This window comes from Nomascus leucogenys, chromosome 19, assembly GCF_006542625.1.
Source record: "Nomascus leucogenys isolate Asia chromosome 19, Asia_NLE_v1, whole genome shotgun sequence".
In the NCBI taxonomy this organism is placed as follows: domain Eukaryota; kingdom Metazoa; phylum Chordata; class Mammalia; order Primates; family Hylobatidae; genus Nomascus; species Nomascus leucogenys.
The window spans coordinates 76,342,551-76,368,180 of record NC_044399.1 but is presented as its reverse complement, the minus strand read 5'-3'; the positions used below and the strand labels follow the sequence as shown (position 1 = coordinate 76,368,180).

The following is a 25,630-nucleotide window of genomic DNA, read 5'->3' as shown; positions in this document are numbered from 1 at the left end:
ACTTTGTTTTTTGTTTGTTGTTTTGTTTTTGAGACCAAGTCTCGCTCTGTCGCCCAGGCTGGAGTGCAGAGGTGCGATCTCGGCTCACTGCAACCTCCACCTCCCAGGTTCAAGCGATTCTCCCGCCTCAGCCTCCCAAGTAGCTGGGATTACAAGCGCCCGCCACCACGCCCGGCTAATTTTTGTATTTTTAGTAGAGATGGGGTTTCACCATGTTGGCCAGGCTGGTCTCAAACTCCCGACCTCAGGTGATCCGCCCGCTTCAGCCTCCCAAAGAGCTGGGATTACGGGCCGGAGCCACCGCATCCGTCCAGATCAACCACTTTGGGGCCATTGATACCAGAGATGGCCTCCCTGCTCTTGTCCAGGAATGAGGGTGTAGCAGACCCACTGAGTTATGAGTGTTCATAAAAGAGAAGTTGCTCAACCCCCAGATGAGTCCCTGGCTGGAAAGGAAATGGCGGATACTAGAACTTGTTCTTCCTGGCCTTCCTGGGCAACTGACACACAGGAGGCAGCTCTGTCTGTGACCTGAAGGAACTAGGTGTGAGGAGCAGCAACGCAGGGAACCCCAGTGTGAAGTGCACTCAGCCAGCTGAGGAACTGACATTCTCCTCTCCAGCAACAGTGGCAGCCTGTGCTGCGTCTCGATTGGGTGGTTCTCACACCATCATTGCATGCCAGGGTCACCTCTCAGCCTGTGAAGAACCAGTCTCAGAGCCACATCTGTGGCAGAGAAGTCCTTGCTACTAATGAGATCCGAGTTCTCTGCTAACGTCGCAGTAGAGGAGTGCTGACCACTGCTCCCTTTTTGACTCTGTAAGGGAGAGGTCCAAGAGGGAGCTGCTGGCCAGGCGCGGTGGCTCACACCTGTTATCCCAGCACTTTGGGAGGCCAAGGCAGGCGGATCACAAGATAAGGAGATCGAGACCATCCTGGCTAACACAGTCGAACCCCGTCTCTACTAAAAATACAAAACTTTGCCAGGCGTGGTGGCGGGCGCCTATAGTCTCAGCTACTTGGGAGGCTGAGGCAGGAGAATGGCGTGAACCCAGGAGGCGGAGCTTGCAGCCGGCTGAGATCGCGCCACTGCACTCCAGCCTGGGCGACAGAGCAAGACTCTGTCTCAAAAAAAAAAAAAAAGGTCTGCTTTGTGCCTGGCAAGTCAGTTAAAGACGGCAAGTGCTTAGTATGGGTCTCTCTTGTACATACATGTATGTGGTGAATACCTGTTTGCTAGCCTAGTACCACAGTTACACTGAAGGCTCCTGAAGCAGAATTTTGAACTCTTTCCCTTGGTTCACTGCTCAGCTCATTGCAGGTGCCGATAAAGTTTGCCTTCATGGTGCCTGAATCCCTTTCTTCCAGATGGAGTTTATGGGAGCCTGGAACTTACGGTCATAAAATCAGACGTACAATGTTTTACTCTCTGCACCTGCGTTGAAGTGGGTGGTGTTTTATTGTCCACATCCTTCTCTTTTAACCTTTTTTTTTTTTTTTGAGACAGAGTCTTACTCTGTCCTTCAGGCTGGAGTGCAGTGGTGTGATCTCAGCTCACCGCAACCTCCACCTCCTGGGTTCAAGCCATTTTCCTGCCTCAGCCTCCCGAGTAGCTGGGATTACAGGTGTGCGCCACCACGCCTGGCTAATTTTTGTATTTTTAGTAGAGACAGGGTTTCGCCATGTTGGCCAGGCTGGTCTCAAACTCCTGGCTTCAGGCGATTCACCCATCTCGGCCTCCCAGTGAGCCACCATGCTCAGCCAAAGTTTGCTTGAACAGTGCCTAAATCCCTTTCTTCCAGATAGAGTTTATGGGAGCCCAGAACTGACCTCTCATGGTCATAAAATCAGACATACGATGCCTTACTCTCTGGACCTGCTTTGAAGTGGGTGGTGTTTTATTGTCCACATCCTTCTCTCTTAACCTTCTAATACTTGGTGACGTGGACGCCCCACACACATACGAGTTACACATATACATAGATAATTATACTTTTTTTTGACCTTTTTCATTGAGCAGTTTGGAGGTATAATCACTCAATTTTCGGCAGCAATTCTTTTAAGCACTGGAAGAAGTTGCATTTATCAAAGTCCAGCAGGTATCCCCAATTATTTACAAATTCAGCAAATTTACGAATCACAACAAAGCTGCCATCTTAACTCCACGATGATCTCTGCTGCTGAAGAAAACAGATACATATGCCAAAGTGCCTTCAGAACAGCCAGCAAATTAAAAAAAGAAAACACATATCTTTCATGGCAAGGACACCTAAATTAGTGAAGGCTGATCTCTTAGAGAGAGAGGGGGAAAGTAGAGGTAGAAAGTAACAGAATCTGGAGAGGCAGAAGCTCAGCCCAGCAGTGTTGGGACTGTGGGGGCTGTCACTTTTCACCTGCGCAGAAAGTTCTGACCTAACCCGGGCGCGGTGGCTCACACCTGTAATCCCAGCTCTTTGGGAGGTTGAGGTGGGTGAATCACCTGAGGTCAGGAGTTCAAGACCAGCCTGGTCAACATGGTGAAACCCCATCTCTACTACTCAGCTTCTCCGCACTATCGTCCACGTATCACTCAGCTTCTCCGCACTATCGTCCACGTATCACTCAGCTTCTCCGCACTATCGTCCACGTATCACTCAGCTTCTCCGCACTATCGTCCACGTATCACTCAGCTTCTCTCCACTATCATCCAGGTGTCACTCAGCTTCTCCGCGCTACCGTCCACGTATCACTCAGTTTCTCCGCGCTATTGTCCACGTGTCACTCAGCTTCTCCACGCTATCATCCAGGTGTCAGTCAGCTTCTCTGCACTATCATCCAGGTGTCACTCACTTTCTCCGTGCTACCACCTACGTATCACTCAATTTCTCCGTGCTATCGTCCACGTATCACTCAGCTTCTCTGCACTACCATCCAGGTGTCACTCAGCTTCTCTGCACTATCGTCCACGTATCACTCAGTTTCTCTGCACTGTCGTCCACGTATCACTCAGCTTCTCTGCACTGTCATCCAGGTGTCACTCAGCTTTCTGCTATTGTGTTTGCTCTCAAGCCAAAAATCACTTTGGGCTGTTTCCCCTCTCTCTGCTTCCTGGCTCCTAACACAACAGGATTACTTTATCACTTTATCAACCAACTGGCAACTCCTATCTATTCACACACAAACTCAAAAGGGCTTTTTCCATGCTTTGCTTAGACCAACCTTAACCTCTTAAGTACATTGAGAACCGTATTTTTGCATCCTTTTAATGTCAACCTGTGGGGTCAGATGGACAGAAAGGGCCCTGTATTTTAAATGTGCCAGACATTTACCACCTTATATCAAGCACTTGGCAAAGCCTGCCAAACTCTGGGGTGCTGGTCTGGCTGCTGAAAAATCTCCTGAGCTTGTTAAAAACAGAGATTCCTGGCCGAGCGTGGTGGCTCACGCCTATAATCCCAGCACTTTGGGAGGCCAAGGTGGACGGATCACGAGGTCAGGAGTTTGAGACCAGCCTGTCCAATATGGTGAAACCCCGTCTCTACTAAAAAATACAAAAATTAGCCAGGCGTGGTGGCAGGTGCCTGTAATCCCAGCTACTCAGGAGGCTGAGGCAGGAGAATTGCTTGAGCCCAGGAGGCGGAGGCTGCAGTGAGCAGAAATCTCTCCACTTCTTTCCAGCCTGGGCGACAGAGTGAGGCTCCGTCTCAAAAAAATAAATAAATAAATAATGAAAAATAGATAAAAATATGGATTCCAGGTTTTCCTCTGACCCACTGGGATTCCATTTCAGTGGCCACCAAAAGTCGATCTTCTTATGCTGTGCCTGCAGAGGCATCTGACTTGCAGTCAGTCCTTATCTGAATTATTCCAGGTCTTGTGGCAAGTGCTCAGAAAACAAAGGGTGAATCATAGGAGTCACTATTGATTGATTATTCACCGTGATTTTTTTACCATAGATTTCCTCATTAATCCCCACAACATTCCAGGAAATAGATACTATTAACACATCCATTTTACAGATAAGATAGCCAAGGCACAGAGACGTGAAATAACGTTTTTAAATCCTCACAGCTAGTAAGGGTTAGAGCTGAGGTCCAAACGTGGGCAGTCTGACCCCAGGACCTGCATCCTTTACTGCCATAAGGTGGCATCTGCCTTTAGCAATGCTAGCAAGGTGGGGACAACACGTAAATTACTGTAACAAGGCTGGCCACAGTGGCTCACGCCTGTAATCCCAGCACTTCGAGAGGCCAAGGCAGGCAGATCACTTGAGGTCAGGAGTTTGAGACCAGCCTGGCCAAAATGGTGAAATCCTGTCTCTACTAAAAATACAAAAAATTAGCCGTGTGTGGTGGTGCGAGCCTGTAATCCCAGCTACTCGGGAGGCTGAGGCACGAGAATCACTTGAACGCGGAGGCAGAGGTTGCAGTGAGCCGAGATTGCACCACTGCACTTTTAGCCTGTGCAACAAGAGCAAGACCCCATCTCGAAACAAAAAAATTACTGTAACAAGAAGAATGAAACAAGTGTTAAGTTGAGATACAAAGAGGCTGGGTATGATGACTCACGCCTGTGGTCCCAGTACTTTGGGAGGCCAAGGCAGGAAGATCTCTTGACTCCGGGAGTTCGAGACCAGCCTGGGCAACAGAGCAAGACCTCATCTCTACAAACATTTTATAAGGATTAGCCAGGTGTGGTGGTACATGCCTGTGGTCCCAGCTACTTGGGAGGCTGAAGTGGGAGGATCACTTGAGCACAGGAGTTTGAGGCTGCAGTGAGCCGTGATCATGCCACTGCCTTCCAGCCTGGGCAACAGACCATGACCCTGTCTCAAAAGAGAAAAAAAGACAACAACAAAACAAAACAAAATTGAGGCCAGGCACAGTGATTCATACCTGTAATCCCAGCACTCCGAGAGGCTGAGGTGGGCGGATCATTTGAGGTCAGGAGCTGGAGACCAGCCTGGCCAACATGGTGAAACCTCGTCTCTACTAAAAATACAAAAATTGGCTGGGTGTGGTGGCTCACGCCTGTAATCCCAGCACTTTGGGAGGCCGAGGCCGGTGGATCACCTGAGGTTGGGAGTTCGAGACCAGCCTGATCAACATGGAAAAACTCCATCTCTACTAAAAATACCAAATCAGCCGGGTGTGGTGGCACATGCTTGTAACTCCAGCTGCTTGGGAGGGTGATGTAGGAACCTGGGAGGCGGAGGTTGTGGTGAGCCAAGATGGCGCCATTGCACTCCAGTCTGAGTGACAGAGCGAGACTCTGTCTCAAGAAAAGGAAAAAAAATTAGCTGGGCATGGTGGCTTGCACCTGTAATCCCAGCTACTTGGGAGGCTGAGGCAGGAGAATTGCTTGAGCCCAGAAGTTGAAGGTTGCAGTGACCCAAAAAAAAATCTCTCCACTTCACTCCAGCCTGGGTGACAGAGTGAGACACTGTCTTAAAAGAAAAAAAAAAGAGAGAGAGAGAGAGATAAAAAGAGCTACTTGGGGAGAAGCTATATCTGGGATGGGGATTTGGACTCACGAAATTTTTCACCCTTTTGCCAAACAGTTAAAGGAGTGTGAAATTCCCCCAACAAATCCTTGAACGGAGCTGCAGATAATCAGAGTCTACTCATCTAACCGCAGCACAGAGCTTTCTCCATGTGGCACTAAACAAGCTGCAGCCCAGAAACGAAAGCTGGTTATTTCCACTTTTCAGCTTCTAAAACCTCTTAATTTTGTAATATGCTCAGGGTGGGAGACAGCTCAGACCGGGAAATGATGAGACATGAAGCTGCAGATTCTGTTTTTCTCCCAACCATATGCCGGCCATTAATTCACCTAAAGACCATTATTTGAGACTCAACTAGCAAACTAAGGGGCGTCCAAAGAGCAGGAAGATGTGGCCATAGTTTAGGTAACTAAGCAGATACTATTTGGTGTGAATTAAGGCTGCAGAGCTTGAAGGTCACAGTTTTTTATTTTGAGACGGAGTCTCGCTCTGTCCCCCAGGCTGGAGTGCAGTGGCGCAATCTCGGCTCACTGCAACCTCCGCCTCCCAAGTCCATGCCATTCTCCTGCCTCAGCCTCCTGAGTAGCTTGGATTACAGGTGCATGCCACTATGCCGGGCTAATTTTTTTTTTTTTTTTTAACTAGAGGCGGGGTTTCACCATGTTGGTCAGGCTAGTCTCAAACTCCTGACGTTGTGATTCACCCGCCTCGGCCTCCCAAAGTGCTGGGATTACAGGCATGAGGCACCACGCCCGGCCAAAGGTCACAGTCTTAACTCCTAAGTCCTATTGTGCTAGCTTCTCAGAGATTGCACGCAAACCGTGCAAAGATACTGTCTTAACCCCACAGTGATTTCACTTCTTCAAAGATGACAGGCTGTATGGTTCCAAAGAGACAAGACTATTAAAACAAGGCAGTCTAAGGCGTTGTTTCTATTTTGGAGAGATGTGAAATGGTTTTTTGTTTTTTGAGATGGAGTCTCGCCCTGTCGCCCAGGCTGGAGTGCAATGGCACAATCTCAGCTCACTGCAACCTTCGCCTCCCAGGTTCAAGCGATTCTCCTGCCTCAGCCTCCCAAGTAGCTGGGATTACAGGTGCCCGCCATCACGCCCAGCTAATTTTGTATTTTTAGTAGAGACGGGGTTTCACCATGTTGGTCAGGCTGGTCTCGAACTCCTGACCTCGTGATCCACCCGCCTCAGCCTCCCAAAGTGCTGGGATTACAGGCGTGAGCCACCGCTCACGGCCTGAGATGTGAAATGTTATACAGGACTTGGACTTCCCCGTCCCCCGCCACCGCCTTAAACCTAAAGATTAGCTAAATTCAGGTCCCTTCAACCTAAAATGAACATTTATTTTGGCTTTCATCAGTTTTTGGAATCTATGATACTAGGGGGTATGTGTGTGTGTGTATATATATTTCCTCTCCATGAGTAACCATCACCCCAGGGATGACTTAGGCAAAATATTTAAATTATTCCTTAACAAGTTTAAATTACCCTAACAATGCTGAATGTCTACAGTTAACTCAATAGCAATTTAAAAGAATATAAAGGAGAGATTTAAGATTTGAATATAAAAATTCTGATCCTGGCCGGGTGCAGTGGCTCACGCCTGTAATCCCAGCACTTTGGGAGGCTGAGGCAGGCAGATCACCTGATGTCAGGAGTTCAAGACCAGCTTGACCAACATGGAGAAACCCCGTCTCTACTAAAAATACAAAATAACCAGGCGTGGTGGCACATGCCTGTAATCCCAGCTACTCGGGAGGCTGAGGCAGGAGAATCGCTTGAACCTGGGAGGCGGACGTTGCAGTGAGCCGAGATCGTGCCATTGCACTCCAGCCTGGGCAACAAGAGCGAAACTCCACCTCAAAAAAAAAAAAAAAAAAAAAAATTGATTGTACATAGTTTTTCCCTGTAATGTGGCAGCGATTTCGGTGTATATAAGCTCAATGGCCAAGTTCTATTTCTCTCCAAATAAAATACTCAGACAAAAAAAGTATCGCTCTTGACCAGGTGGTGTGGCTCACGCCTATAGTCCCAGCACTTTAGGAGGTGGAGGCAGGCAGATTGCTTGAGTCCAGGTAAGACCAGCCTGGGCAACATGGCAAAACCCTATTTCTACAAAAAATACAAAAATTAGGTAGGCGTGATGGTGGGCGCCTGTAGTCCCAACTACTCAGGAGGCTGAGGCAGGAGAATCACTTGAACCCAGGAGGCAGAGATTGCAGTAAGCCTAGATCTCCCCACTGCACCCTAGCCTGGGAGACAGAGCAAGACCCAGTCTCAAAAAAGAAAAGAAAAGAAAAGAGAAGAGAAGAGAAGAGAAGAGAAGAGGAGAAGAGAAGAAAAGAGAAAAGAAAAGAGAAAAGAAAAGAGGAGAAGAGAAGAGAAAAGAAAAAAGAAAAGAGAAAAGAGAAAAGAAAAGAGAGAAAAGAAAGAACCTGAACACCTAAGTAGAACTTACTGTGTGCCAGGCTCAGCCCTTGTATCAACTTGCTTAGTTCTCACAAATCTGCGAGGTAGGGAAGCCGTTATAAACCCCCTGCTCCAGAGGAAGAGAGCGGGGCCCCACGGGCTGTGTCATTTGCCTAGAGTCGTGCGGGAGTGAGTGGCAGAGGCAGACGCAAACCCAGCTCCGAGTCTTCCTCTGTTCCCTGCACTAGACTCACTCCTCTCACATTGGAAGTGGAGAAAGGGGCCACAGGAAAGCTGACGCCATCGGCAAAATCACGTCCAGCCTGAAGGGGCCCATCGGCTCTGACTAATGCCTCCCATACACATTGCCCATCTTCCCATCTTTCAAGAAAAGCCAGAAATCCAGACTGCTAGGTAAAGCCTCCTGGTTTTAAACGGATCCGATTTTGTTTTAACCCTTGTAGCCCAAACAAAGCACATCAGCAGACTGCACTTAGCCTGGGGCCGGCCACGTGCCACCCTGCTGTTGCAGCTGTCTCTAAGGACTGCGCTGTCCTCTGCCTAAAGACCCTGGGGAATTCTGGGTCTGGTGGCCGAAGGGGAGTCACCTCAGTGAACAACAGCTCCTTCAGCCCATTGATATGAATAATTAATCTCTGCGTGCTCGCTGCCAGCCCACAAAGGTTACCAACAAGCTCGGCATTCAGGAAGCAACTCTGTGCCCTCTGAGACAATCAGGACAGGCGTGGGGGGGATCCTAGGGGTATTCAGGGAGCCCCACAATGAAGGCCAGCATGGTGGGCTGTGCTCAGAGAGCCAGTGGATGCCGGCCCAGCCTGCTGCCTAGGTGGGGCCACAGAGCATCGTCGAGGCTCATTAGAGATGGGACATGCGGCAGCTTTCCCCGCTGTCAGCAGGAGTGGGCTCTGGATTCCTCAAGATGATTTAAAATAAAACGAATTTTTAAAATTCGCTTTATAATAAAAAATAAAATGCCTTTTTTTTAAAAAAGATGCTTTAAAATGCTTTTAAAAGCATCTGGATTCCTCAAGATGCTTTAAAATAAAACGCCTTTTTAAAAAAAAAGGCGCAATTATGCAGCCAAACAGAAGGCGAGGCAGCTGCCTACAAAACGAGGCTTTCCCCATAATAGGACCCCAACCCCAGTGCACAGTGCAGCCGCCTCACTGTCCCCCCCGAGGCTGCAGCTGTGACGCGTCCGTAATTGGATGCTTCGCTGCTCCAGCTCTTGGATTATTCAAATTGCAGGATTTCCAGTTTCAATTACGGTTATGACCAGGCAACAAGATGAGCAAGATACCATGTTTCACCTTTATAGTCTATTTCAGCAAGAAACATGGCCAAACTAGAAACAATGGGGATAATCATAAAATTAACCGACACATACTGAGTGGTTACCACGTGTCAAGTCTGGTTCAAGGTATGTTATATACATATTGATTTATTTAACCTTCACACCAACTTATTTGGCTATTGATATTATATTATCATCGTCCCCTAGCCTACAAATATAAAAACTGAGGTGCAAAAAGGTTGAGGAATTTGCTCAAGGTCACATAGCAGTTAAGTGGCGGAGCCGTGATTCGAACCCAGGCAATGTCGTCCTATACAGCGTGCTCTTATTTATTTTATTTTATTTTGTTTTTTTGAGATGGAGTCTTGCTCTGTGGACCAGGCTGGAGTGCAGTGGCTCAATCTCAGTTCACTGCAACCTCCACCTCCCAGGTTCAAGCGATTCTCCTGCCTCAGCCTCCCGAGTAGCTGGGATTACAGGTGCCTGCCACCACGCTCAGCTAATTTTTGTATTTTTAGTAGAGAGGGGGTTTCACCATGTTGGCCAGGTTGTTCTTGAACTCCTGACCTCAGGTGATCCGCCCACCTTGGCCTCCCAAAGTGCTGGCATTACAGGCGCGTGCTATCACGCCCGACTAATTTTTGTATTTTTTAGTAGAGACGGGGTTTCACCATGTTGGCCAGGCTGGCCTCAAACTCCTGACCTCAAGTAATCCGCCACCTCTGACAGTGTGCTCTTGATCATCACACCAGTAGCTGTTTTCATTTATACAGCGCTCACCATATGCCAGACCCCCATGCTACATTATTTCATTTAACATTTGCAACACCAAGTGAGGTACAATGGTCCCCACTGTATAGAAAAGAAAATAGGCGTATAGACAGGTGAATTAACTTGGTTAAGGACACAAAATAACAAGTGGCTACAGCCTGGATCCAAACCCATTTCCTCTGATTCAAAGCCAGGATCTTAACCTTACTTGGTACATAGTCCCAGCTCATTTAACTTACTGGGGTCCATATAATTTAGGTCTGTCTGGAAAATTATCTAGTCCAATCACCTTATTTTCAAGTGAAGAGCTACAGTCTGGAGAGGTTAACAGTTAGTGGTGAGCTGGAGTAGAGAATAACTTTGGCCCCAGAAAGAGCTGTGTTGCAATCCTGGCTCTGTTCTTTGTTAGCTGTGTGACTACGGACCAGTGACTCAATGTCTCTAGACTTGTTAGTATAGAATGAGAAGAATGATCCTTAGTCTCATGGGAACTTACTGATTAAAGTATGTGTGTAACCTACACTTCTGCTCAACCGCCAGCATGCCAAAACCATCTCATTATAGTCAGCTGTCCCCAAATTACAAATGGACGATTTCAAACTTTTGCTGATGAGTCTGTTCTTCATGATTTGAAACAATGCTGTAAGTGATGAGTAGGTCGCCAAGATGGGCCCCCAAGTCCAATGAACAAAGACCTTGGAAAATTGCAGTGAACTTCTAGACTTCTCTGAATTCCTCATACATTCCGAATGTACAAAATCCCCAAGGAAATCGCGTTTTTCAGAGAGAGAGCTGAGCAATCAGATCTTTAGGCCTTCCACCCTCACAGATGAAGTTAATATACTACAAGGTCAATGACATCAGGAACACAATAGGTTTGCATGGTGTTTAATTGTAGTATCCTTTTCTATCCGTTTGTTTGTTTGAGACGGAGTCTCACTCTGTTGTCCAGGCTGGAGTGCAGTGGCGTGATCTTGGCCCACTGCAACCTCTGCCTCCTGGGTTCAGGCAATTATCCTGCCTCAGCTTCTTGAGTAGCTGGGATTACAGGTGCCTGCCACCACACCTGGATAATTTTTGTTTTTTTTTTAGTAGAGATGGGGTTTCACCATGTTGAGCAGGCAGGTCTCAAACTCCTGAGCTCAAATGGTCCACCTGCCTTGGCCTTCCAAAGTGCTGGGATTACAGGCATGAGCCACCACGCCCAGCCATGGCCTCACACACCTGGCTCATGGGTGACAAGGAGGATCCTTCTCACCATCTTAGTGATTTAATAATTTTGCACCTGCAGCAATGAACCATCCTGTAAGGCTGATCATTTTCCTTTGCATAAGCCATCAAGACTGATGATGTGCATCTGGTTTTATTTCACTGTTGGAGTCCTTATTTTCTCTTGCCATGGCTGGTTGTATAGCAGGATGTGCCTATGTGACCAGCCTCCCATTAAAGTCTCAGACTAATACAAAAGTTAGCCAGGCGCGGTGTTTCACGCCTGTAATCCCAGCTACTCAGGAGGCCAAGGCAGGAGAATCGCCTGGACCTGGGAGGCAGAGGTTGCAATGAGCTGAGATAGTACCACTGCATTCCAGCCTGGGCAACAGAGTGAGACTCCATCTCAAAATAAAAAAAAAAAAAAAAACAAGGCTGGGCGCCGTGGCTCACACCTATAATCCCAGCACTTTGGGAAGCCAAGGCAGGCGGATCACGAGGTCAAGAGATCAAGACCATCCAGGCCAAGGCAGGCGGATCACGAGGTCAAGAGATCAAGACCATCCTGGCCAACGTGGTGAAACCCTGTCTCTACTAAAAATACAAAAGTTAGCCAGGCGCGGTGTTTCACGCCTGTAATCCCAGCTACTCAGGAGGCTGAGGCAGGAGAATCGCCTGGACCTGGGAGGCAGAGGTTGCAATGAGCCGAGATCGTAACACTGCACTCCAGCCTGGGCAACAGAGTGAGACTCCATCTCAAAATAAAAAAAAAAAACAAAAAAAAAACAAGGCTGGGCGCGGTGGCTCACACCTATAATCCCAGCACTTTGCGAGGCCAAGGCAGGCGGATCACGAGGTCAAGAGATCAAGACCATCCTGGCCAATGTGGTGAAACCCCGTCTCTACTAAAAATACAAAAATTAGCCGGGCGTGGTGGCGGGCGCCTGTAGTCCCAGCTACTCGGGAGGCTGAGGCAGGAGAATCTCCTGAACCCAGGAGGCAGAGCTTGCAGTGAGCCGAGACTGCACCACTGCACTCCAGCCTGGGTGACAGAGCAAGACTCTGTCTTTAAAAAAAAAAAAAAAAAAAAAAAAGTCCTCAATTTGACCACATCTGCAAAGTTCCTTCTGCCATGTAATGTAACATACAAGTTCCAGGGATTTGGATGCGGACATGTTTGGGAGCCATTACTCTGCCTACCACAGCCACTGTGATAGAGGGTTTCTGTTGTTTGCCAAACGCACTCCTGTCTGAAAGCTAACTAACTCCTAGCTCCACCCAGGGAAGGCGGGGAAGGCCTCACAGAGGAGGCAGCCTCCTAGCCAAGACTTGAAGGAATAGGAACCCGTCTGCCACATGGACAACATGGAGAGGGCGTATCCATGGGAATGCTGAAAAACGAGTGTGCAAAAGGTAAGTCAGGAAACGATGAGCAGTTCAGCATTGCTGGGGTATCAGGTGCCTGCACTGGGGGAAGGTGGAGATCACGGGTGGCCTGGCACATTTGCATCTAAGGAGCTCAGCTATTACTTTGTAGGTGACAGAAAGCCATTGAAGAATGCCAGCAGGGGGTGCATAATTGGACTTAGGGGCTAAAGAAATCATTTGGATTTAATGTGGAACATAAAAGCTGGGAGCTGGAGGGAAAGGCCTGGAGGCAGAAGATTCAGTGATTGCAGTGGTTTAAATTAGGGATGATCACATGAGTGTCTAGATATTCTTTTTTCTTTTTTTTTTTTGAGACGAAGTCTCACTGTCACCCAGGCTGGAGTGCAGTGGCGCGATCTTGGCTCTCTGCAACCTCCGCCTCCCGAGTTCAAGAGATTCTCAAGTCTCAGCCTCCTGAGTGGTTGGGACTAGAGGCACACGCCAGCACACCTGGCTAATTTTTGTATTTTTAGTAGAGACAGGGTTTTGCCATGGTGGTCAGGCTGGTCTCGAACTCCTGACCTCAGGTGATCCTCCAGCCGCAGCCTCCCAAAGTGCTGGGATTACAGGCGCAAGCCACTGTGCCAGGCCTCTAATAACCGTTTCAAAAGGTTGAATTTTATAAAACACTTTAAAACGGTGAATTTTATAAAACATGAATTATCTCTTTTTTTTTCCGCCCGAGATGGAGTCTTGCTGTGTCGCCCAGGCTGGAGTTCAGTGGCGCGATCTCGGCTCACTGCAACCTCTGCCTCCAGGGTTCCAGCAATTCTCCTGCCTCAGCCTCCCGAGTAGCTGAGATTACAGGTGCCCGCCACCATGCCCAGCTAATTTTTGTATCATTAGTAGAGACAGGGTTTCACCATGATGGCCAGGCTGGTCTCGAACTCCTGACCCCATGATCCACCTGCCTCAGCCTCCCAAAGTGCTGGGATCACAGGCATGAGCCACTGTGCCTGACCAACATAAATTATCTCCTAATAAAAATTAATTAATTTTTGGCCAGGCATGGTGGCTCACGCCTGTAATCCCAGCACTTTGGGAGGCCGAGGTGGGTGGATCACCTGAAGTCAGTTCAAGACCAGTCTGGCCAACATGGTGAAACCCCATCTGTACTAAAAATACAAAAATTAGCCAGGTGTGGTGGCACATGCCTGCAATCCCAGCTACTCAGGAGGCTGAGGCAGGAGAATCGCTTGAACCCAGGAGGTGGAGGTTACAGTGAGCCGAGAATGCCCCACTGCACTCCAGCCTGGGCGACACAGCAAGACTCCATGCCCCAAATATAAAAAATAAAATAAAATAAAATAAAAATTAATTTTTAAAACTGAGGAATGAATAACCCCACCACTTAGCACTAAGAGATCTTGGGTTTGCTGGGAAACCAGTCAGAGCCTCAGTCTCCCCATCTGCACAACAGGAGGCTGTTCTGAAAATTAAACATGACAGCGTAGGTAAAGCACTTAACCTAGTGCTTTGCAGAGAGTAGGTGCTAAGGATACTCTAGTTCCTTCCCAGCTCTGTGTCAATAAAAATTTTAAAGTGGCCGGGCGCGGTGGCTCATGCCTGTAATCAATCCCAGCACTTTGGGAGGCCGAGGCAGGGGGATCACGAGGTCAGGAGATCGAGACCATCCTGGCTAACATGGTGAAACCCCGTCACTACAAAAAATACAAAAAAATTAGCCAGGCGTGGTGGCGGGCGCCTGTAGTCCCAGCTACTCGGGAGGCTGAGGCAGGAGAATGGCATGAACCCGGGAGGCAGAGCTTGCAGTGAGCAGAGATCACGCCACTGCACTCCAGCCTGGGCTACAGAGCAAGACTCCATCTCAAAAAAAAAAAAAATTTAAAGTAATCATTTTTCTCAGCAGTTGAAAACGCGACGTGAGGTCCAGGCAACCTCCCCTCAGACGGTGTTATCTCAGGCCGACTGTAGCGAGCGTCAAATGGGAAGGCAGGAACAGGATCCCTGCGGAAGGACTTGCAGATTTACTCTGCAGCTGCGCGGTGCAGAAGTAACAGGAGAGACTCAGTGGTGTAAATACAGCTACACAGAGCGGTGACACAAAGTCAGGTGGTCACGGAGATTTCTGCCTATGATTCTACTGTGGTATACAGAGCCCAGTTTCCAAAACAGCCAAATCCGCCCCAACACCTGGACGAGTCCCTGTGACTACAACACAGCCCTGATGTTTGGAGGCGACCCACTCCCCACCCTCCTCGCAGTGGGTTCCTCAAAACCAGAAGAAGCTAAAAACAAACCTTACACGACCAGCATTTTCCAGCACAGTAAACCAAGGCAGGGAATGTATTTTTTTCACTGAGCTTCTCATTCGTGACTATTCTAAAATCAACCAGGAACTTATCGAGTACCGGCCATGAGCCCAGCCGTGTGAAAGATACTGTCGTGAGAGAGAAAAGGGGTCTAACGACGGGCCTGCTTTCAAGGAACAGCTAACCGCTTAGTTTGACAGCAACGCTTCACAGTGAACATGTAAAAGGCTAGCGCCTTGCACAGGGCAGTGGCTCCGTTGTTACTTGTTTACTGAGTCAATAAATTAATAGATGGCATAATAATAAGACAATTGTGCCGTGTGGGGTCCACTCTAAGAACCGCAAGATGGGTTGGAGTCATTGGAAAAGGCTGTGCCAGAGGCTGCTAGCTGTCTATGCAATATCAATTCTTCCATTTTTCCTTGTAACAGAGCCCCTATTTTACTTGAGGTGGCCATACGCCCAGATAAAATACTACATTTCCCAGCCCTCTCCTTAATAGCTCCGAGGGTGGGGCTAAGGAAGATAAAAACAGAAAATTGGTCCAAGGAGGAGGGTTCCCCAGGAAAGTGCCTTAAAAGGCAGACCAACAGCCACCACTCACTCTTACGCCCCTCTTCCCATTCTTCTCGTTCCTGCCTGAAACGTGAACGTGATGGCTGGATCTCTAGCAGCTATTTCAGACCAGGAGGCGAGCTTGAGGACAGAGAAGCAGAAAGACTGAAAAGCCTGCATTCCTGATGATCATGGAGTCACCATACTCTCGCCCGGACTGCTGGCCGCTGGGATTCTGTTACTTATGAGATAAATAAGCCTCTATCTTGTTTAAGCTACTTTTTTATAGTTTTGTCATATACAGCAAACCCCTATCAACCAATCCCAGGTTCCACGGAAAATCAGCCCTTAAAGGAGGGGTTGGTTTAGGGGCTGGTTTGGGGAAGTTGAGGCGGGAGGGCTCCTCAAATGCCAGAAAGAGCACGGGAAAAGACGCCGGATAGAATGAGCAATGGCGGAAAGGATCTGCCTAGGAAACAGAATATAAGAAGCCAGCTGGTGGCTTTGCAGACGCCAAGAGAGACAGGGCTTGACGGGGAAGCATCAGGGACCCCAGGGGACCTGGAAAGGTGGTCTTCCTCTGAAGACATAAAATACCTCTGGAGTAGGGACAGGGGTAAGTAAAAAAGGAGAGAAAGAGGCAAACAAAAAGGCTTGGGAAACTTTATTACCTGGAGAGATTCAAATAAGCAGCGGCCTGGTTTAGCCAACTGAAAATTCCTGGACTTATAACAGCAACAATAAAGACACCATCGAGGAAGAGTAACGGTAACAGCACCATCGAGGATCCCATCTTTTTTTTTTTTTTTTTTTTGAGATGGAGTTTCACCCTGTCACCAAGCTGGAGTGCAGAGTCGCGATCTCGGCTCACTGCAACCTCTGCCTCCCGGGTTCACGCAGTTCTCCTGCCTCAGCCACCCAAGTAGCTGGGATTACAGGTATGTGCCACTCTGCCCGGATAATTTTTGTATTTTTAGTAGAGACGGGGTTTCACCATGTTGGCCAGGCTGGTCTTGAACTCCTGACCTCAAGTGATCCACCCACCTCGGCCTCCCAAAGTGCTGGGATTACAGGCGTGAGCCACTGTGCCCGGCCTCAAATGGCTTCTTAATATCTCTTCACAACAGGGATGGGAAAAAATTACTCTATCGCAGCTGAGGCTGAAAATTCAATCCTTCAAATTAAGTTACTCAGACATCCACTGAACACAAGGAATTCTTCCTGAAGCAACAATCTCATTAGTCACTGATGGGAAGGGCAGAAAACCCATCAGGTTACAGATGAATCAGGTTACAGGTAACATGACTACCTAGTAGGAAATTCATTTCCCACAAAGATGAAAAAGAAAGTCTCAGGGCCAGGTGCAGTGGCTCATATCTGTTAATCTCAGCACTTTTGGAGGCCGAGGAGCGAGGATCGCTTGAGCCTGGGAGTTCTAGACTAGCCTGGGCAACATACTGAGACCCTGTCTCTACAAAAAAATTAAAAATTAGCTGGGTGTGGTGGCACGTGCCTGTAGTTCCAGCTACATGGGAGGCTGAGGTGGGAGGATCGCTTGAGCCTAGGAGGTAGAGGCTGCAGTGAGCCGTGTTCGTGCCACTGCACTCCAGCCTGGGGAGAGTAAGACCCTGTCTTAAAATAAAATCAAATAGGCCAGGCACAGTGGCTCATGCCTGTAATCCCAGCACTCTGGGAGGCCGAGTCGGGCAGATCACCTGAGGTCAGGAGTTCAAGACCAGCCTGAACAACATGGTGAAACCCTGTCTCTACTAAAAATACAAAAAGTAACCGGGTGTGGTGGCAGGCACCCGTAATCCCAGCTACTTGGGGGACTGAGGCTGGAGAATTGCTTGAACTCAGGAGGCGGAGGTTGCAGTGAGCCAAGATCTTGCCATTACATGCCAGCCTGGGTGACAAGAGCAATACTCCATCTCAAAAAAATAAATAAAATAATATAAAAATTAGCTGGGCTTGGTGGCAGGCACCTGTAATCTCAGCTACTCAGAAGACTCCATCTCAAACAAACAAACAAAAAAAACAATAACAACACACACACACACACACACACACACACACACAGAGAGACACGAATACCCTCCATGGTCACTCCACACCAGGTGTTCTGCTAAACTCTTTAAATATTCTCTTGCATTTAATCTTCATAACTATCTTGGCCGGGCACGGTGGCTCACGCTTGTAATCCCAGCACTTCAGGAGGCTGAGGTGGGCGGATCACGAGGTCAGAAGATCGAGACCACGGTGAAACCCCGTCTCTACTAAAAATACAAAAAATTAGCCGGGCGTGGTGGCGGGCACCTGTAGTCCCAGCTACTCGGAGACGCTGAGGCAGGAGAATGGCATGAACCCGGGAGGCAGAGCTTGCAGTGAGCCGAGATCATGCCACTGCACTCCAGCCTGGGCGACAGCGAGACTCCATCTCAGAAAAAAAAAAAACTATCCTGAGAGGTAAGGACTAATATTTGAGGCGGTCCAGCTTGGTGTTCGAAAGCATGGAGTTGGAAGCCAGACTGCCTGGGTTCAAATCCTAAGGGCTATTTATAAGCTGGGTGACCATGGGCAGGGTTATTGAAGTTCTCCAGGCCTCGTGATTCTCATGGAAAATGGAAATAATAACAGTACCCGTATTTGTCCGTGTTCACACTGCTGTAAAGAACTACCCCAGACTGGGTAATCTATAAAGGAATGAGGTTTAATTGGCTCACAGCTCCACATGGCTGGGGAGGCCTCAGGAAACTTACAATCACGCAGAAGGCAAAGGAAAAGCAACCACCTACTTCACAAGGCGGCAGGAGAGCGAGCAACCCTGCGGGGGAACTTCCAAACGCTTAAAAACCACCAGATCTCATGAGAACTCCCCTCGTGATCAGGACAACAGCCTGGGGGAGACCGCCCCCATGATCCAGGTGCCTCCCACACGCTTAAAAACCACCAGATCTCATGAGAACTCCCCTCTGATCAGGACAACAGCCTGGGGGAGACCGCCCCCATGATCCAGGTGCCTCCCACATGCTTAAAAACCACCAGATCTCATGAGAACTCCCCTCGTGATCAGGACAACAGCCTGGGGGAGACCGCCCCCATGATCCAGTTGCCTCCCACCAGGTCCCTCCCTCAACACGTGGGGATGACAATTCGAGATGAGATTTGGGTGGGGACACAGAGCCAAACCCTATCAGTGCCTATCTGCTGAAGGTGCTGTGTGGAATCAACGAATTAAAGCGTATAAAGTGCTCAGAACAGGAGCTGGCAAAAGTAAGCCCTCAGAGTTAGCAACGTTTATTATTCCCATCTGACAGAGACGGAGGCTTGGAAGGGTCAGTGGCTGGCCCGTGGTCTCACACCTGGGGAGAGGCGGGCCTGACTTCACAGCACGCGCCACCCAACACAGCTGATCCCGGCTCTGCCCGTCCCCCCACTCCTCACCACACCAACACGGCCTGGTCTGTCTTCTCTGGTACCGAGCAAGGCTACAAGGTGCTAAAAGGAAGATACTACGCGAATTGGCAGACTGACTTATTTACACTCTGATGTTGCTATCGTGCGTGGACAGAAAAGCCGAAATGTGTTTTGACTTAGGAATCTGCCCCTCATCTGAAAGGAAATGGCCCTTTTCACCTCTGCTTCTGGGCCTCTGTAGGTGAGGCCTCACGTGTTCTTTCTCTGAAACCCTGAGACGAAGGCAAAGCCTGGATTGGCCCATAAAACCTGACCTTAAGGACCTCTGAATGCAGATATGAGTGTGATTGCTGGTGGAGGCCAATCCAGCAAAAAGAGACTCATGAGCTAAGATGACCTCTGCCTTGAGTCCTGCCCTGCTGCCTGGAAGGTTCTAGAAAGAGTCAGAGCCTTGCTGGGAGGGGGAAACACATCTCTTATTCATTTATATTTTTTAGAGACAGACAGGGACTCGCTCTGTCTCCCAGGCTGGAGTGCAGTGGCACAATCATAGCTCACTGAAGCTTCGACCTCCTGGGTTCGCGTGATCCTCCCACTTCAGCCTCCTGAGTAGCTGGGACTATAGGTTCACACCACCACATCTGACTGATTTTTTTTTTTTTTTTCTTAGAAATGGGGTCTCGCCGGGCATGGTGGCTCATGCCTGTAATCTCAGCACTTTGGGAGGCTGAGATGGGCAGATCACAAGGTCAGGAGATCGAGACCATCCTGGCTAACACGGTGAAACCCCATCTCTACTAAAAATACAAAAAATTAGACAGGCGTGGTGGCAGGCGCCTGTAGTCCCAGCTACTCAGGAGGCTGAGGCAGGAGAATGGCGTGAACCCGGGAGGCGGAGCTTGCAGGGAGCCCAGATGGCGCCACTGCACTCCAGCCTGGGCAACAGCGTGAGACTCCATCTCAAAAAAAAAAAAAAACCAGAAAGAAAGAAATGGGGTCTCACTGTATTGCCCAGGCTGGTCTCAAATTCCCAGCCTCAAGCAATCCTCCCACCTCAGCCTCCCAAAGTGCTGGAATTACAGGTGTGAGCCATTGTACTCAGCCACATGCATCACAGAAAACCAAACCACCTGCAACCCAGAATGACTGGGGAGTGGGAAGCTCTGAGGAAGCAACTCGGCCGGGCACGGTGGCTCGGGCCTGTAATCCCAGCAATTTGGGAGGCCGAGGCAGACGGATCACCTGAGGTCAGGAGTTCAAGACCAGCCTGGACAATATGGTGAAACCCCATCTCATCTAAAATACAAAAATTAGCTGGGTGTTGGCCGGGCACGGTGGCTCACGCTTGTAATCCCAGCACTTTGGGAGGCCGAGGCGGGCGGATCACGAGGTCAGGAGATCGAGACCACGGTGAAACCCCGTCTCTACTAAAAATACAAAAAAAAATTAGCCGGGCGTGGTGGCGGGCGCCTGTAGTCCCAGCTACTCGGAGAGGCTGAGGCAGGAGAATGACATGAACCCAGGACGCCGAGCTTGCAGTGAGCCAAGATTGCGCCACTGCACTCCAGCCTGGGCGACGGAGCGAGACTCCGTCTCAAAAAAAAAAAAAAAAAAAAATTAGCTGGGCGTAGTGGCACACTCTTGTCATCCCAGCTACTCAGGAGGCCAAGGCAGGAGAATCACTTGAACCCAGGAGGCAGGGGTTGCAGGGACCCGAAATGGTGCCACTGCACTCCAGTCTAGGTGACAGAGCGGTACTCTGTCTCAACAAAAAAGAAAAAGAAAAAAGAAACAACTCAAAGAAAAATGACCTGTAGTAGTGGTTAATTAACATTATGGGTGCTTACTACGTGCCAGGACCTGTCCAAAATCCTTTAGAAATATGATCCATTTATTTCTCATATTAACAGTAGGAGAGAAGAGGTGCTTATTAACCTCATTTTACAAATCAGGAGACTCAGGCTCAGAAAAGTCAAATAACTTCTCCCCGTGTCACACAGGCAGTCTAGCTTCAGAAACATGGTTTTAATCCGTGTTTTCAAACCTTTTTGTTCAGCTCACAGCAAGAAATACATTCTACATCAGCTCCCAGTGTACACATACACATCCACATATAATCGAAACGGAGTCCAAAAACAGAATAATACTCGCCGTGGCCAATGCACTCATCTTTAGAGAGAAAAACCCCTGCTCGCCTGGAGCTTGCATTTGACTGGAGGGAGACAGTGAATGAGACCCACATGCAAAATTGTAGCATCCACGGTGGTAATTTGTGGAATGCTGTAGAGAAAAATGAAGCAGCAAAGGACAAGGGTGGCCAAGGAAGACCTCCCGGGTGCTTCTGTTGCCAACTGCACTAATTTCAATGAGCTGTTACCCAGTGTGAAAACCCCTTCCCTTAATCGCTCCACTCTAATGCCTCCCTGTATGCATGAAGGCTCTTTCTCCTAGATTGTGTGTGCACACATGTATGTGGCAGTGTGCACATGTATGTAGATGTGCAGGTGTCTGTGTGCATGCATGTATGTGGCAGCGTGCCATGTATATACGTGTGCAAGTGTGTATGTGTGTGCATGAATATGTGGCACTGTGCCATGTGTATACGTGTAGGTGTGCATGTGTGTGCATGTATGTGACCGTGTGCCATGTACATACGTGTGCAGGTGTGCAGGTACGTGTGTGCATGCATTTATGTGGCACTGTGCACATGTATGTACATACGCAGTTGCGTGTGTGCGCATGCATGTACATGTGAAGGTGAGTGCATGTATGCTAGCGTGCACATGTATATGTGTGCAGGTGTGCGTGTATGTGTGTGCATGTATGAGTGTGCCATGTGTTTACGTGTGCAGATGCGTGTGTGTGCATGCATGTATGTGGCAGTGTCATGTATATACATGTGCTGCTGTGTGTGTATGTGTCCATGCATGTATGTGGCATTGTGCACATGTATGTACACATGCAGGTGTATATGTGTGCATTCATGTATGTGGCCATGTGCCATGTATGTACGTGTGCTGGCATGTGTATGTGCATGCATGAATGTGGCAGTGTACCGTGTATACATGTGCAGGTATGTGTGTATATGTGTGCATGCATGTATTTGGCCATGTGCCATGTGTATACGTGTACAGGTATGTGCGTATGTGTGTGCATGCATGTAACAGTGTACCGTGTATACATGTGCAGGTGTGTGTATATGTGTGCATGCATGTATGTGGCAGTGTACCATGTGTATACATGTGCTGCTATGCATTTATGTGTGTGCATGCATGTAACCATGGGCAGGTACACCCCACTCACTTCCTCACTGAGGAGGCTTTGGAGACAGAGGCAGAACCCGAACACGTAGCGGTGCAGTTTGCCACAGGAGCTTGCCCTGCAGAGGGGCCTGGAATGGCGCCTGAAATCTAGCCCAGGCATCACTAGCCAAAGCCATGAGTGCCAGACACGTGCCCCGGCTCACGTCTGTAGTCCAGAGGAAGGTGACTCTTGTTATCATTGGTCCACCCAGAGGGGAGCATCTTTTGCAATTCCCAGGGGCAGCGCCGATTTCTAACGTACATCAAGGTGCCCTATGTGCTAGAGTGTCCTAAGGGAGACAGGCGACGACTCACAGAAATAAAAATCACTCCCTGGGCGGCCGGGCGCGGTGGCTCACGCTTGTAATCCCAGCACTTTGGGAGGCTGAGGCGGGCGGATCACGAGGTCAGGAGATCGAGACCACGGTGAAACCCCGTCTCTACTAAAAATACAAAAAATTAGCCGGGCGTGGTGGCGGGCGCCTGTAGTCCCAGCTACTCGGAGAGGCTGAGGCAGGAGAATGGCGTGAACCCGGGAGGCGGAGCTTGCAGTGAGCCAAGATTGCGCCACTGCACTCCAGCCTGGGCGACAGAGCGAGACTCCGTCTCAAAAAAAAAAAAAAAAAAAAAATCACTCCCTGGGAAAAGTCTAGTGTCCTGGGCACCCCGGGGAGGGTGATGGATGTGGGTCTGGGGGGAGATGGGATTGGAGCCAGCTCTGAAGCATCTGGGGCCACCTGGGTAGCCTCCACCAAGGGCATTTGGAACTTGGCACTAAGGTGAAATCTTCAGGCTCTTCCCTTAAGTTAAAGAGACATATAAAAATGTTACCAGCATGGGCGGCAAGAGCATTGCCTGTGGGAAACACAGCAAATCTTTGCTAATGAATAAGTGTAATTGATTAAAACAGATGACTTGATGGACCTTCCAAATGTGCTTTTAGCAAAGTGGACAGTTTTTCATTCAAATGCAAACTCATCCAGATAAAATCTAATAATGGAGATTTTGGAACAATCCCAGCATCAATTTTTTTCCTCCTTCACTGAGCAGGAAGGCATCTTAAATTCATGTTGCAGCTTGACCCAACCAGACACCACCAGTATCCTGCTTTCCGCGTGGCTGAGGAGACCGTGACAGTTCGCAGACACAGCAAGGGGCTCCCACGCCACCCCCATCCCCACCTGACCTCTCCTCCTTAGCCCCGTTCCCATTCCCTGACCTAGAAAGAGCTCAGTGGACCCTCAATTCCAGGCAATCATTTATTCAGCCATTATTCATTGAGCTTTGACTGCTGCAAGGCACCGTGCATACCGCCAGAAGGGGGTCCAAAGATGACTAAGACCAGGCCCTGTCCTCAGAAAACAGAGCAGATGTGAGGGGAGAGAGATGACAGGAGACCCGGTGAAGGTCTCAGCTCTCCCCAACGAGCACTTAATCTTTCTGAGCTTCAGTTTCCTCTTTTATCAAATGAAGACGCTGGACTAGACATGATCTCTGGGCACCAGGCCAGCTGGAAAACTAGACGGGCCTAAGCCTTCCCCTTCCTCTCTTGCTCCCAGACTCCTAGAAAGCCAAGAGGCCAGGCGCCGCCTTCTAAGAAGAAAACGAGTCCGCAGAGGGGGCTGGTGCGGGCCATGGACCTTCCGTGAAGTTTGCATGTGGCCCCAACACACAGAGCAGCCTGGAGAAGACAAGACTAAGTTCAGAAAACTGAGTGGAAGGTTCGGCCTTCCACGGTTAGGAAAGCGGAGCTCAGAAGGATCGGGAATTTCCGGGAAATGCGAAGCCCCTGGAGTGTGTGCAGAGAGGGGTGACAGACAGAAGGGTGACAGTATCCGGTGGTGCGAAGGAATCCGGCGGGGTCGGGCCGGAGGGAGGAGGGTGAGGGATGTCATGGCCAGAGCTGAAAGGCTGAGGCCTGGGCTCAGGCTCCTCCCACGGGCCGGCCACACGCCCCATTCCATCACCCCCGCCGCCGCCACAAGTTCATTTTCATAGAGTCTCCCGAGCTTAACGTCGCTTTGCACATTTTTTCTAAGTTCCACAAGCGGCTTTGGGGTAAAGAGGCGCAGCTCCCCCTCCTTCCCGCCCGCTCCCCAGCCCCGAGCTTGAGGTTAAACAGGGCCGCGGAGTCGGCCAGGAAGGGGTCCCAGCAACCCGGGGTGGGGGGCGCGCGGCGGAGTCTAGGGGGTTGTGGGGGGTCGCGGCGGGGAGCGGGGGTCTGAGGGGGGCGCCCACCTGCGGAGAAGCCGTCCTCGCGGTCGGAGCTGTGCCGGCTGCCGTCGCTGTCTCTTTCCGGCGAGCTGTGGCCGGGCGAGTCCCGCTCTGGCACCCGCAGGAACCTCTGGCGCCTCCACGCGGGGAGGCGCTCGCGCCTGCGGGTCTCCTCCGTGGCGAGGGGCGAGCCCGGGCGGTCCTTGGCCTCGGCCTCCGGCTGCTCCAGGTCGCGGGTCCCCCGCTGCGGCCGCCGCCCCCCGGGGATCAGGTGCATCCAGCGGTGGGGGCTGCACGCCCGCCCCGGCCTCTCCGCCTCCTCGCGGGTCCCGAACCGGCAAGGGGCCACCAGCCAGTGGCTGAGGACGAACTTCTCGTTGAAATCCACCATCTCGAAGTCGTGGTCGCTGCCGTCGCCCCCCTCGTCCGTGCCGGGAGCCGCGTGGGGGTCCCCGAGGGGCGCGTCGTCCTCCCGGGCCCGGAACCGCAGCTGCGGCTGCAGGAGCTGCTGGTGGACGGCGTCGGCCCAGCTCCTTCCCCCGCCCGCTTCTCCGGCCGCCCCGGGCCCGGCGGGCAGGTCCGCGTGGGGAGACTCAGCTTCGGGGTCGGGGCGCCCGGGGTCCCCGCGGGAAGACTCAGCCTCGGGGTCGGGGCGCCCGGGGTCCCCGGAGTCTCCGCCGCCGCCGCCCCCGGCCAGCGCGGCCTGCAGGAGGGAGGCTTTGAGCCGCTCCTCCGCCAGCACCTGTTGCAGCCGCTCCAGGTTGAGTCTGCAGCGCTCCAGCTCCCGCTCCGCGTCCCGCACCGACTCCAGCCTCGGGACCGGCGCCTCCGCCCCGGGGAACTCGGCCCGCCAGCGCCGCTCGAACGCGCGAGGGTCCCACATGCCCCGAGCTCCGTCCGCGCCGACCCTTCCCCGCGGCCCCGAAGAGACAGAGGAAAAATCAAGTTTCCCCTTCCGCTCTCGCGCCTTTTCCCCTTCTTCTTCCTCTTCTTCTTCTTCTCCTCCTGGGTTTCGCCTCCCTGACGTCAGCGGCTCCCCGAGGCGGGGGCGGGCGCCTGGGGGATGAGAACCCGCCCCGGGCATCCCACAGCCAGCTCGGGCCGCGGAGCCGCCGGGGGAGGGCGGGAGCTGCGGGGCCTCGACTCGAGCCTTCCCCGCCGCGCGCTGCGGGCCCCGGACCCCGCCCGCCCCGCTCCCCTGTTGGCCCCGCTCCCTGCACCCGAGCGCGGGGCCCCGGACACCC

At 50.6% G+C, this 25,630-nt stretch overlaps 1 protein-coding gene across 2 annotated transcripts in view; it reads right to left on the bottom strand.

Annotated features, from left to right (window-relative positions):
• ABR (ABR activator of RhoGEF and GTPase) overlaps nucleotides 1–25,340 on the bottom strand; it is a 219,670-nt gene extending 194,330 nt beyond the window's left edge. Inside the window, exon 1 of one of the 2 annotated variants that reach the window (XM_030800499.1) lies at nucleotides 24,411–25,340. In XM_030800499.1, coding sequence (XP_030656359.1) covers nucleotides 24,411–25,269 — 859 coding nt within the window. In that variant the 5' untranslated portion in view covers nucleotides 25,270–25,340. The remainder of the gene's footprint in view (nucleotides 1–24,410) is intronic. The other variant, XM_030800500.1, reaches the window with a different exon arrangement.
• Between the last annotated feature and the right edge of the window lie 290 nt (nucleotides 25,341–25,630).